This window comes from Pseudophryne corroboree, chromosome 9 (genome assembly GCF_028390025.1).
Source record: "Pseudophryne corroboree isolate aPseCor3 chromosome 9, aPseCor3.hap2, whole genome shotgun sequence".
Taxonomy (NCBI): Eukaryota; Metazoa; Chordata; class Amphibia; order Anura; family Myobatrachidae; genus Pseudophryne; species Pseudophryne corroboree.
The window spans coordinates 208,346,215-208,359,548 of record NC_086452.1 but is presented as its reverse complement, the minus strand read 5'-3'; the positions used below and the strand labels follow the sequence as shown (position 1 = coordinate 208,359,548).

The 13,334-nt window shown below is 42.8% G+C and overlaps 1 protein-coding gene across 2 annotated transcripts in view; it reads right to left on the bottom strand.

Moving 5' to 3' along the window:
* Positions 1-1,702: 1,702 nt before the first annotated feature.
* The window catches only part of RNPC3 (RNA binding region (RNP1, RRM) containing 3), a 127,135-nt gene continuing 115,503 nt past the window's right edge, over positions 1,703-13,334 (bottom strand). Inside the window, exons 13-15 of one of the 2 annotated variants that reach the window (XM_063940099.1) lie at positions 8,319-8,451; positions 7,099-7,166; positions 1,703-1,941 (exon numbers count right to left, since the gene is read on the bottom strand). In XM_063940099.1, the coding sequence (XP_063796169.1) occupies positions 7,107-7,166; positions 8,319-8,451 (193 nt within the window). In that variant the 3' untranslated portion in view covers positions 1,703-1,941; positions 7,099-7,106. Of the gene's footprint in view, positions 1,942-4,047; positions 4,530-7,098; positions 7,167-8,318; positions 8,452-13,334 lie in introns of those variants that run through there. The other variant, XM_063940100.1, reaches the window with a different exon arrangement.

Below are 13,334 nucleotides of genomic sequence, written 5' to 3'. Positions count from 1 at the left end.
CGTAGTGGAAGTCTCCTTCTTCTGGGTCTGAGTCTTGGTATTCCGAGGCCTCAGAATTGTGGGCACAAATCTCCTCTTAGAAGGAGGTGGTGCCGGTATAGTAGATGAAGAACCGACTACCTGGACCAATGTGTCTACAGACCAAGCCAAAGCCTGGGCCCATGTCGCCTCAGATGTGTCGACCTGTCTGCGCAACATTTCTGTCTCTGCGGGAATGTGCCAGCTCAGATGAAAGATCGGCAATGACTGTTGTAAGAGAATGCATCCAGGCTGGAGAAGGCTCCTGTATTTGCTCCGGAGTCTGCACCTCAGCCTGAAGCTCACATGCTTCACAGATTAAAGCACGCTCCCTGTGAGCCTGTGTAAATTTTTCTTTACACTGTCTGCAGGCAAAAAGATTGAGAGCCCTTAGAAACTGCTTTGGTTGCCATCTCTACACCAAACATGCACCCACACACAGTATCCGGGGGGGGGCACTGTCAATTAGACCCCATAATGCCTAAATAGCCCTCCCTTAGTAAACAGCCACCTCTTGCCCCATAAAGAAAGACTCACTGTCCTTTAGTGGCACCTGTAGTGAGAGAACGCCAGAGTTCTTGTGTGTGCATAGCTCCACCTCCATTCTGATCCCGGCGGCGGGCTGTTTGAAATGTGTCAGGGACTCTGAGTGTGGCTGTGGATCCCCTCGTGGGTGGAAGCCCTTCTCCTACCATTCCTCCTCCATGTGCGGCAGCGCGGCCATGGACCGGTAACGCTAGCCTCAAGCAGCTGCGGCGGGTCCCCAGGCAGAGTCCCGCTGGCCAGAGACTTGGGGTGCGCAGCATGCAGAGCCAAGTCTCCTCCCGGAGTCTCATGCAGGAAGACAGCCGTCTGTTTCAAAGAAAAATAAAAGTAAAAATTAATAAAAATAAAAGTCCCTTAAGAGAGACTAAGCCCAGGGTACCGACTCTCTCGGGCCCAATCTAAGACTGGTGTCTGGGGAGGGGGGGGGGAGGGAGAGGGAAATGAAGGGGGAGGAGCCTGTCGTAGCAAAAAAATGTAAAGTGCCAGCTCCTATCTGTCACCATCTATTTCCCCTTCGTAAGAAGACTACAGTGCACATCGACCATTTGAACCAGTCGACCATATGCATGTCGACCAATTGGTGTCAACCGTTTATTATCATATAATTAACTGCATGAAAGTTAAAACAAAACCAACAACTTGCAGGACTATAACATTTAACAACTGCAGGACACAAGCTAATATAAGAAGCCCTCATCTTTTGAGAATATTACTATCTATATATTCACATTTCCTTGTCACAACTAATATTTTTGCCACTGATTAACATTCAAGTGGAAGATACAACCTGTTCCGTTTAACTGTTCCCGGTTAATGTACAATTGCAAAAAAACAGCATATTACTATTTCCCTAGTTCTTAGTGGTGAATGTTTATTTATAAAGATGGACTATAAATGCTATTGCTGGCTGTGAAAAAAAATAATTTCTGTGGTGGTTGAACTGACAGTTTCATTTATTAGTTTTTAGTCACAAGTTGCCCTCTTTTTTGAAGCACACCCAGTCTTACCTGTTCATGCATAATTTTCAGTGCCTGAAACTGTGTTTTGTAGACTTGCGTAAATCTGTGCATCAGCACTTACATGACAAAAACATTTTATGGTGCCCAAGAAACAAGAATGGAAACTGACAACTTACAAACCAACTGTATGTTATAACTTTATTATACCCCATTAGAAACCACATTTTGTTGACAAAATAAACAAAACTTTTTTTTTTCCAAAAAACAAAATTTATTTACACAAAAAAAATAAAAATTTAAATTATAAAATGTACAAACCAGAAGTCAAATTATTTTGAAATAAACTTTTTGCTTCTCACTCTTAGTTGTGCCCTGGGTCCAACGTACTGAAACGGCACCGCTCTCCATAATACTGTACCTGAAATATGAGAGATGAGTTAATGCTAAAATCCTAGAGAAGATCAAGGTCTGTCCTATGGAATCAATAAAGGTAACTCATGTACAGCACTTAAATTTAACATTACAGATAGATATTTCATTTAGCAGATTTATTCCACTTCTGATGAATGGCCTCCTAAATTTTTGTGTATAAAACAGAAATCCTACCTGCGTGAGTAGGAACCATAACAGAATTCTATATAAACCTGTGGAAACTGATAAAAACAACACATAATCCTGACAAATGCTCAATAGGATGGAGATATGCAGAATATGGTTGCCAAATCAACACCTCAAACTATTTGTCATGTTCCTCAAACTTTCCTGAACATTTTTTGCAGTGTGATGGGGTATATTATCCTGCTGAAAGAGGCAACTGCCATGTTCGTGAAAGGGTGTCCTTGGTCTGCAACAATGTTTAAGTTGGTGGTACGTGTCAAAGTGACATCCTCATGAATACCAGGCCCCTAGGTTCCCCAGCAGAACATTGCCCAGAGCATCACAATGTCTCCACCGACTTGCCTTCTTTTTCTTTCCAAAGTGCATCTCGATGCCATCTCTTCTCCAGGTAAACTGTGCACACGCACCTGTGGCTGAGAAGCCGCATGAGCAGCAAGCTGCAATGCACTGTGTGTACGGACGGAAACTTGTACTACAATAGCTCTTCTGTGAAATAGGATCAGACGGGATAGCCTTTGCTCCCCAAATGCATCAATGAGTCTGGTGTGCCCATGACCCTATCACCAGTTGTCCTTCCTTGGACCACTCTTGGTAGGCTACGAACCACTACATACCAGGACCACCACACAAGACCTGCCGTTTTGGGGATGCTGACCCAGTCATATAGCTATCAATATTTGACCCTTGTCAAAGTCCTTACGCTTACCCATTTTTTCCTGCTCCCAATACATCAACTTCAAGAACTGACTGTTCACTTGATGCCTAACATATCCGACCCCTTGACAGTTGCCATTATAACAAGATTGTTATTCTCTTCACCTGTCAGTGGTTTTAATGTTATGGCTGATTAGTGTATATTCACAGACACATACATAGTGCTCCCTCTTACAGAACACAAACCAAATGTGTTATTTAGGTGGAGGTGCGTTAAATATATATATATATATATATATATATATATATATATATATATATATATATATATATATATATATATATATATATATATATATATATCCTGGGATTGTATAGACCCCAGAAGTTAGAGGAAGCCCCTTTTAAGGTTTCACAATTGCATATCAACAAGTTTAAAACATAATGGTCAACTGTTCCTTCATAAATTTATTTTTGAAGGAACAGTTGACCATTATGTTTTAAACTTGTTGATACGCAATTGTGAAACCTTAAAAGGGGCTTTCGCTAACTTCTGGGGTCTATAAAATCCCAGGGCGCCAATTCCTCTATTTTTATCCTATTTCTTATATCCAGTTCCTCCTAACAGGGAACTTAGCGGAATTAGGCAGCCATTCTTTAGAACTTTCCCAGAGGTATTTTCTTTTATCTATTGAATAGCGCAGGAGGGGAGTATTTGTTATATATATATATATATATATATATATATATATATATATATATATACATATACATATATATACACACACAGGTTGAGTCTCCCTTATCCAAAATGCTTGGGACCAGAGGTATTTTGGATATGGGATTTTTCCGTATTTTGGAATAATTGCATACCATAATGAGATATCATGGTGATGGGACCCAAGTATAAGCACAGAATGCATTTATGTTACATATACACCTTATACACAGCCTGAAGGTCATTTTAGCCAATATTTTTTATAACTTTGTGCATTAAACAAAGTGTGCATACATTCACACAATTCATTTATGTTTCATATACACACAGCCTGAAGGTCATTTAATACAATATTTTTAATAACTTTGTGTATTAAACAAAGTTTGTGTACATTGAGCCATCAGAAAACAAAGGTTTCACTATCTCAGTCTCACTCAAAAAAGTCTGTATTTCGGAATATTTGGATATGGGATACTCAACCTGTATATATATATATATATATATATATATATATATATATATATATATATATATATATATATATATATAATAATGCATGCTTGTTATGGGAATAACCATCTTTATATGGTCATATGCACAAGAAGTGGAGATAGATGGCAGTACTCAGGGAAAGCACAGTAATTCATATACATGTTCTCTTCTCTAGAACATTCATTTTGGACTGTCTACTGAGCTGGTGGCATAAGGAGGGAACAGTGTATTTGAAATTTTGTGATTTCTTAGTTTCTTGAAGAGAAGTTAAAATCCCATTATCTGCCCTTGAATATACATCTGTGAATGCTCCGGAGACCATAATACAGCAGTACAATGCTTGTCACATGTTTAAGTAACAGATTTAACTCTACAAACATAAAATTGACAAAATAAAAGTAAAAGCACCATAGCTTGAATATTCCTATGAATCTTTTATTGCTTCATTGGGGCTTAAGTCAATTCATAAAGGATACAACATGAAAGGATACACTTTTCATGCCAAACAGGAGTTACACGGCCATCTTTAGGGAGAAGAATAGCACAACTGTTTTCACTGAATGGTCTGTATTCTGGACAAGAGACATATTGCACACTGCCAAGTTGTACTGCAATAAGGGCACCCTGGAAGAAATCTAGCTGCTTTTTTTTTTTAGCCTACAAATGTGTTCTCATATAGTGTCTATAGCGGTGGCAGGTTATGGATGACTCGGCTGCGCTGACTGTCTTTCACTCAAAATATGCATCATTTAACATATACTGTGAGTGGAAGCAACACAACTACTTTGCACTGATCAATTTTATGTGCAACGGAGTTTGAAGCAGTGTATGAAGCGCTGCCATGCAGCAGCAGCGGCTTTTTCTCACGCCAAGTTCTGGTGTGCTTTATGTACAACTTTGTACGTGTTTAAAACGGTTACAGTTCAACAGATCTACAGTAAGAAGGTCTACAATCAATAGGTCGACGGGAAAATATCGACATGGACAAAAAGTCGACATGGTCATTAGGTCGAAACAGGAAAAAGTTGACGGGTACAAAAGGTAGATGCATGAAAAGGTCAACACGAGAAATAGCCGACACCAAATGTTTGCATTTTTTTGGTGTCGTTTTTCGCCATCTGAGCAGTGGACCCCCAATTAGTTAACCGCTTTGCTCGCCATTCTTCGGGCAAGGCGCTACCGCTGCACTTAGCACAAGTTATTATTCCCAATCATAGTCAACTTGAATGGTAAAGTATAAAAAAGTTAAAAACAAAGTGATATTTTTTTTTTGTGGAGGGGGGGGGTCTTGTCAACCATTGTCATGTAGACCAATCGCACCTGTCGACCATAAGCACTGTCGACCTTTCATAGGTTGACCTAATTTACAGGTCGACCTTTTGACCATGTATCAACCATGTGGTGTCTACCTATTTACTGTCTAACATGACACTGTAGATCTATAGACCACATACCGTTTAAAACTAATTCCTGTGCGGTTAAAGTTGCAGTCTAGCGTCTCTGGTACACTTCGAGTGACATTTTACTGCGATGTAAGGTGCAAAAATTTTGAACAAACTGCGGTCAACTACTACCCTAGGAGAGTCTCTGTTGCGCCGGATATCCCGCACCATATGGTTTCATATAGACACTAGTTATATGAGGACACATCTATATATTTGTGTTCTATGACAGAATTCACTCTAGTTAAAGAACAATTTTACTTTCATTACAGTACGGCCAAGTCTTTTTACAGTGATGGTCCCTTAATGAGTCTGTATGAAAATACTACCAATTAAAATGAAGCACACTAGGACGACGGATCAGCCTGATTATTTGCAAGTGCATACACACTTACCAATCGATGGCCCGATGTGTAGTGCCTGACGTCACAACTAAGCAGCCATTTACATGTGCACTCCCAGTTGTGCTGTCATTTGCAGATGGCATCTGCAGCAAGTGTACGACTGACCACAAACACACACACAGCACAATGGGCCAATATATCGAAAGTGCTGCAGCGTCAACACAATATGTCTGCGAACAACGTTATCCACAGATATATATTGCTGGTGCACCCCCATCCACGATATATCGACCATTCAACTGATATATCGGCCAGTGGGTACCCAGCATTAGTCACTGTAGTCTTCACAGGCAAGCAGTTAACAAAATAATTACTTACAGGAAACCGCTGTAACATGGATTATTAATAAATGAACCTCTAAAATACTGAAGAGTAGAAGGACCATTTTACATTTTTCCAAGTTTTTTTCCCCAGTAAACAGTATTGTTTAAGTAAACCTTTACATACTTTGCTGAAATATCGTTGTATAATAGCTCCCCTCTAAGTACTTCTGGTTGCAGGATGAAAAAGATCTCACAGGTAATTAAAAAAACAAAAATGAAACAGCAAGATTACAAAACGAAGAAGAAAAGAAGAACTATTTGCTATTGTGGTTTAGTGCAGGTATTAGCACTTTTTTTTCTTCTCTTTAAAGTACTTAACTGACTATTTCGCCGAAAACCGCTCTGAAATGGTCTGGTTTTTTTAATGAGTGAATTAGGTGAAGAACATGAATTTTACCCTATCCCAAATAATTTTAGTAAAAAATTTTAAAAAACAAGTGATCGGCAGCACGGCAGACACGGGAGGGGGGTGGGGGGTGCAGGGAGGCAGAGAGACCTTCCGGTCCCTCGGACAGCAGTGGCGGAGGGAAGTTTATCTTCCCTGCCGCTGCTAACACACTCTATCTGATTCTATCAGGTCAGGTAGAGCACTTGCAGGCATGGTCGCATCTGATGCGACCATGCCAGGCAAGTGGTTAATAAACTACTATTGTTCATTATCATACAATTATCATATAATTACTGCTCAATAGTAAAACATGCTGCTAGCCAGCCAGATTACAAAAAAAGTTAAATCATAATCTGTATTACAGAATAAACCTTCTGGTAGTTTACATGAATGCATAGAAAAAACGAATTATGTCACTATTTGGGTTCTGTCCTAAATTAGCACCTTGCCAGCAAATAATCTCTTTCAGACTACAAATGTCCCTGAGAATTTGCCTTAATCCTGTGTTATATAAAGGACTTTCTTGTATAACTGACCTTGGCTTCTATCTCTTGGTCTGTGTTTTATCAGTATTAGGCTTCGGTCGCGCAGATCGTGCAAATTGCTGTTGCTGATTTAAGGAAATTAATAAAAGAGAGGTAAAGAGATCTCTAATAAAGAGGTTCTTCATGAAGCTTTCAATAATTGTGGGTAATGCAGATAAAACAATTGATAAAACTGCAGGATTCAGTGAGTAAAGCTTGAGCACTAATTAAAATGACCTCCAAAAGTTCACACTACTCAATTACCTGGAATCCATGCTGGAAAGCTAAATTTTCACCTGCCAAAGTCGGGAACTTTTGGCTGCCTTTGGTAAACATTATGCATGGTCACTTTACAATCTGGTCTTCCTCACATATGTTCACTAAATTTTAAAGCTCAACATGTCTGGGCCTTCTGGGATTGTTTTCCTTGTCAGAATTACAGTTCCTTCTCTGGTTTGAGAATGTTCTCCCCTCCTCTTATTCTGTACTCCTGGAATCACATTTTACCTGTTGCCACCATAAACATCAGAGGCCAAATGTACCAGGGTGATCTTGCTGTGTAATTCCCCTTTTCCACCTGTAGCACGGGTCGCAGCCGGGAGCCTGACACAGCTGCGACCCATGCTACAGCCCTCTTTCCCACAGCGCTCACCAACCTGGCATATTGCCGGGTTGGTGACGCTGCTAGTGACGCGGCAGGGGCGGCGCTGGGAGATCACATGATCTCCCAGCGCCGCCCTTCCATACACTGTGAACGGGAGCTGTGTCGCATCGACACAGCTTGCGTTCACACTACACAGCTTACCGGGTTGAACACGTGTTCAACCCGGCAAGCTACCCGGGTAGGATTCCCGGATCAGTTGATCCAGGAATGTGCAGGGGGGACTGTTTCCACTAGGAAAAAACACGGGTAAATGCGCGTCCCTGCGCAATTACCTGTGTTTTTAAAGTTAGTGGAAAAGGGGTATCAATGATTGCCACTTTAAAAAAAAAAAAAAACTACAATACCTTAACAAATCTCTCACTTTCTGAAACTCTCACTCTATTACATTTGGCCTCAGGTGTCTCAGCTCCAAAATCACCTATAGAACACAGGTACAGGCTACAATAATTTCAAATGGAAAACAAACTTTAAGGTTAAAAAGAAGACAAATTTCCTCATTTGACAGTGATGCAGCCAGTCTCAACAGGAATCAAATGATATATTTACAAAAATCATATAAAAAGGATACAATAACCATAGGTTTGTCAAAAAGTAGGTATCCATGTGCTTGTTTTAAGGCCTTTGCTGCCACATCCTCATTGGGAAAGCCTATGAAGGCCTGCCCCTTCATCCTCCCTTCCTTCATCAAGCGAATGTCAAACCTGCCAAGTTAGGATTAAGAAAACGTTAACAGTAATTGTGGCAGTTGTTGGTTTAAAACACACATCCTACAACTCTCCATGTTTCGTGAAATTACAAACTCCTGAAAGCTGGCACAGCATACCTGGACTTTCAAACCACAGGTTGTCCAGACCCAGGACAGATAACTTGTTGGGGCCCTTACCAAAAAAATGGTAAATATGATGATATGCTGGTGATGTTATTAAAATGTGTGATGTTTAAATATTCCCAGAAAATAGGATTTTGGTACTTACCAGGTAAATCCTTTTCATTGAATCCATAGGGGGCACTGGAGTACTCTTGGAATATGGACGGCTTCCGTAGGAACAGCACTGAATATTTAAATTTAGAACACTCCACCCCTCCATATCCCCGAGTACCTCAGTGTTTTTTACTGAGCCGAACAGGAACTATAGAGAGGTTGACAATGGAGTATTACATATAACATAACGGACAATAACGAAGTTGACACATAACGTTACTGACAACTAAACAGTTGACACCCTAACCAGCACTTGATAATTTGAACCAGTCGGTGAGAGTGTGTTACCATAAGATCCTCAGAACTCACCACAACTAGGTAAAACTGCTCTGGGTGGGCGTCCAGTGCCCCCTATGGATTCAAAGAAAAGGATTTACCTGGTAAGTTCCAAAATCCTATTTTCTTTTTCATCCACTAGGGGTCACTGGAGTACTCTTGGGACGTACCAAAGCTTCCCCCGTGGGCGGGAGAGCTGTTTGGCACCTGTAACACTAGGCGGCCAAAGCTAGATGCTGATGCCGCAAACGTATCAAACTTGTAAAAGCGCACAAACGTGTGCACTGAAGACCATGTAGCCGCACGGCAAAGCTGCGTCGTAGAAGCTCCCCGACCAGCTGCCCATGAAGTTCCCACAGAACGTGTGGAATGAGCGGTTACTGATGTAGGCGGTTGTAACCTAGCATGAAGGTAAGCCTGACGTATGGTCAGTTTTATCCATCTGGATAAGGTTTGTTTAGACGCTGGCCAACCCATCTTGGCAGCATCATAGAGAACAAACAACGTATCCGTCTTACGAACTGAAGACGTTCGGGATGCATAAACGCGTAATGCGCGTACCACATCCAGAGTTCCAGAATGTGCTGTCAACACAGGAACTACTATTGGTTGATTGATGTGAAAAGATGACACTACCTTTGGTAAGAAAGCGGGATTCGTCCGAAGTTCCGCTCTGTCATCATGAAACACCAAATACGGTGACTTGCATGACAAGGCACCCAAATCCGAAACACGCCTTGCCGAAGCTAAGGCTAGAAGAAAAATTGTTTTCCAAGTGAGAAACTTTATATCCACTTGCTGTAAGGGTTCAAAATATGAAGACTGTAAGAACTCTAAAACCAGATTCAAGTCCCATGGCGCTGTAGGTGGAATGAATGGAGGCTGTACTCTGAGGACACCTTGGAGAAAAGTGCGTATAGACGGCAATAGAGCCAATCGTCTTTGAAAGTAAATTGACAAAGCAGATACCTGCACCTTTAGTGTAGATAAACGCAGTCCTCCATCTAACCCTGTTTGTAGAAATAACAAAAGGCGGGATAACTTGAAAGATGATGTCGGAAACTTCCGAGCTTCACACCAACCTATATAGGCACGCCATATTCTGTAATAATGAGCTGCCGTAACCGGCTTCCTAGCTCGTAACATGGTTGGTATAACCGTATCTGGAATGCCCTCTCTTCTTAAGAGGGCGGTCTCAACAGCCACCCCGTCAAACGCAGCCGCGCTAAATCGGGGTAAAGGAACGGACCCTGTTGTAACAGGTCTGGACGTAGTGGGAGCGGCCAAGGATCGTCTGCGAGTAGTCCTTGGAGATCCGAGAACCAAGCTCTCCGAGGCCAATGAGGCGCCACTAGTATGACTGTGACAGACTCTCTTTTGATCCGTTTTAGCACCAGAGGGAGCAACGGAAACGGTGGAAACAGATACACAAGACTGTACGGCCACGCGACAGTGAGAGCATCCACCGCCACTGCCTTTGGATCTCTTGTTCTGGACACATACTGGAACGTTTGGTGATTGTGTCGAGACGCCATCAGGTCCACCTGAGGATAACCCCATCGCTGAACCAACATGTGAAATACTTCTGGATTTAATGCCCATTCGCCTGGATGAAAATCCCGACGACTGAGATAATCCGCTTCCCAGTTGTCCACTCCCGGAATGAACACGGCCGACAATATCACCTGGTGGCATTCCGCCCAATTGAGGATTCGAGCTACTTCCCGCATTGCCATGCGGCTTCTCGTTCCTCCTTGTTTGTTGATGTATGCGACCGCCGTCGCATTGTCTGACTGCACTTGGACAGGCTGAGAGCGAAGCATGTGCACTGCTTGTCGTAGCGCATTGTAAATTGCGCGGAGTTCCAGGACATTTATAGACAGCAATTTTTCGTGATCCGCCCAGAGACCCTGGAGCTGACAATTTTGAATTACCGCTCCCCAACCTCTGAGACTGGCGTCCGTAGTTAGAATTATCCAATTCCAGCCTCCGAACCGTCTTCCTGCTGTTAAATTGTGTTCTTTGAGCCACCAGAGCAGAGATACTCTTGCCCTTGGCGACAACCTCACCCTGTGGTGAATCTGCAGATGCGAGCCCGACCACTGGGCGAGCACATTCAGTTGAAATGGACGCGAGTGAAATCTTCCGAACTGAAGCGCTTCGAAAGCTGCCACCATTGTGCCTAAGAGGCGAATGCACAAGTGTACAGACACTGTGCGTGGCTTGAGCACTAATTGTACTAGATGGCGTAGAATTTGTACTTTCTGCTGTGGTAGGTAAATTCTTTGATTGACCGTATCGAGAATCATACCTAGGAATTGAAGGCGTTGAGACGGAATTAGATGTGATTTCTTGAAGTTGACAATCCAACCGTGGTGAACCAGTACATCGTACGTTAGCAGCGCATGTTGGAGAAGCATCTGTTGAGACGGAGCTTTGATGAGCAGATCGTCTAAATACGGAACTATTGTCACTCCCAGGGATCTGAGATGAGCTATCATCACAGACATCACTTTGGTGAATACCCGAGGCGCTGATGACAGGCCAAACGGTAGAGCCTGAAACTGGTAATGGTTCTGGCGTATTGCAAACCGTAAGAATTTCTGATGATTTGTGAGAGGCTCCTCAGTTACAGTAAACTTCAGAGACTGACGTACCGCTCTGATGAGATCATCAATGCCGGAACTGTTAAAATCCTCACCATCTGACTCCACTTCGCCCTCCTCACCTTCCGTGAGGTCTGGCAGGGAATCGTCAGAATGCAACATAGCAGAAACTGGAAAATCATAAGACATATGAAATTTATCCCGTTTACCCAAAATGGATTTGGACCTTACGCAAGGCTGAGACGCCTCCGGTAGTTCTGGCGGTCTCACCCTAGACTCAGATCTTGCCGTTTCCCGCTCCTGTCGAGCGGCGGTCAATTCTGATTGTAACCTATCCAGTACATTTACTAACATTCCCCACGGAGGGTCCGGTGAGGAAATTGGTTGTAAAACTGGAGCAGAAATCGTATTCTGAACCGAATCCACAAAACATACTGTACATGTGGTAGATCCATCCGGTAACACACTGCTACAGACTTTGCAATTATGCTTTTTAGTTTTTGCTGGTGCCTTACTCATTATGGCGACAGACAATACAATACACAAAAAACAGACACTTGCACGACTCAGTAAAATAGTAGTAAGGTGTCTCTGTATATATACAGGTTGAGTCTCCCTTATCCAAAATGCTTGGGACCAGAGGTATTTTGGATATGGGATTTTTCCGTATTTTGGAATAATTGCATAACATAATGAGATATCATGGTAAAGGGACCTAAATCTAAGCACAGAATGCATTTATGTTACATATACACCTTATACACACAGCCTGAAGGTAATTTTAGCCAATATTTTTTATAACTTTGTGCATTAAACAAAGTGTGTCTACATTTACACAATTCATTTATGTTTCATATACACCTTATACACACAGCCTGAAGGTCATTTAATACAATATTTTTAATAACTGTGTGTATTAAACAAAGTTTGTGTACATTGAGCCATCAAAAAACAAAGGTTTCACTATCTCACTCAAAAAAGTCCGTATTTCGGAATATTCCGTATTTCGGAATATTTGGATATGGGATACTCAACCTGTATATATATATCTGGCCAAGTGCAGTACACATGGCCAGTACTATGAAATCTGATCCCAAATTCCCACTAACACCCCTGCGCCTCCGGTGGAGTAGAGATGTAGTACTGGAACGTTCTGGAATCACAGCAGGAAGACACAGGAAGCATGGTTAAAATGGCCCCCATGCCATGCTTACACATATAATCACAGTGCTGGTTACAAACTTAGAACTGATTATAACCCTGTATGAAATTCTGTAAATACCCCTGCAGCCTAGCATCTGCTGTTGCTGCAGTATTTTCTTATGCCGCTGTATTGCCCCCTTATTCCTCCGTTTATTGCCCCCCCTCCGTGAGGTAATGCCTGCATGCTCTTTCAGATGCAGAGCAGCGGGCAGCGCAGCATGTGGGGCCGCCAGCGGGTATCGTGCGCCAAGACAGAGAGCGGATCGCTGTGCTGTGAGCCGCGGGAGCCGGGTGAGCAGCGGAAAAACAGCGGTGGGGGCCGGAGCAGTGCGATCGGCCAGAGCAGCAGCGGCGGCCGGCGCAGTGAGCGGTAGAGCAGCGGCGGCCGGAGCCGTGCAAGTGGGGCGAGTAGCGGCGGCGGCCGGAGGCAGTCTGCAGAGTCCCCAGGAACAATGTCCCCACACCTCGGGGCGGCAGCGGGAGCTGACCGCCCCGCTCACATACCTTCAATCCTGCA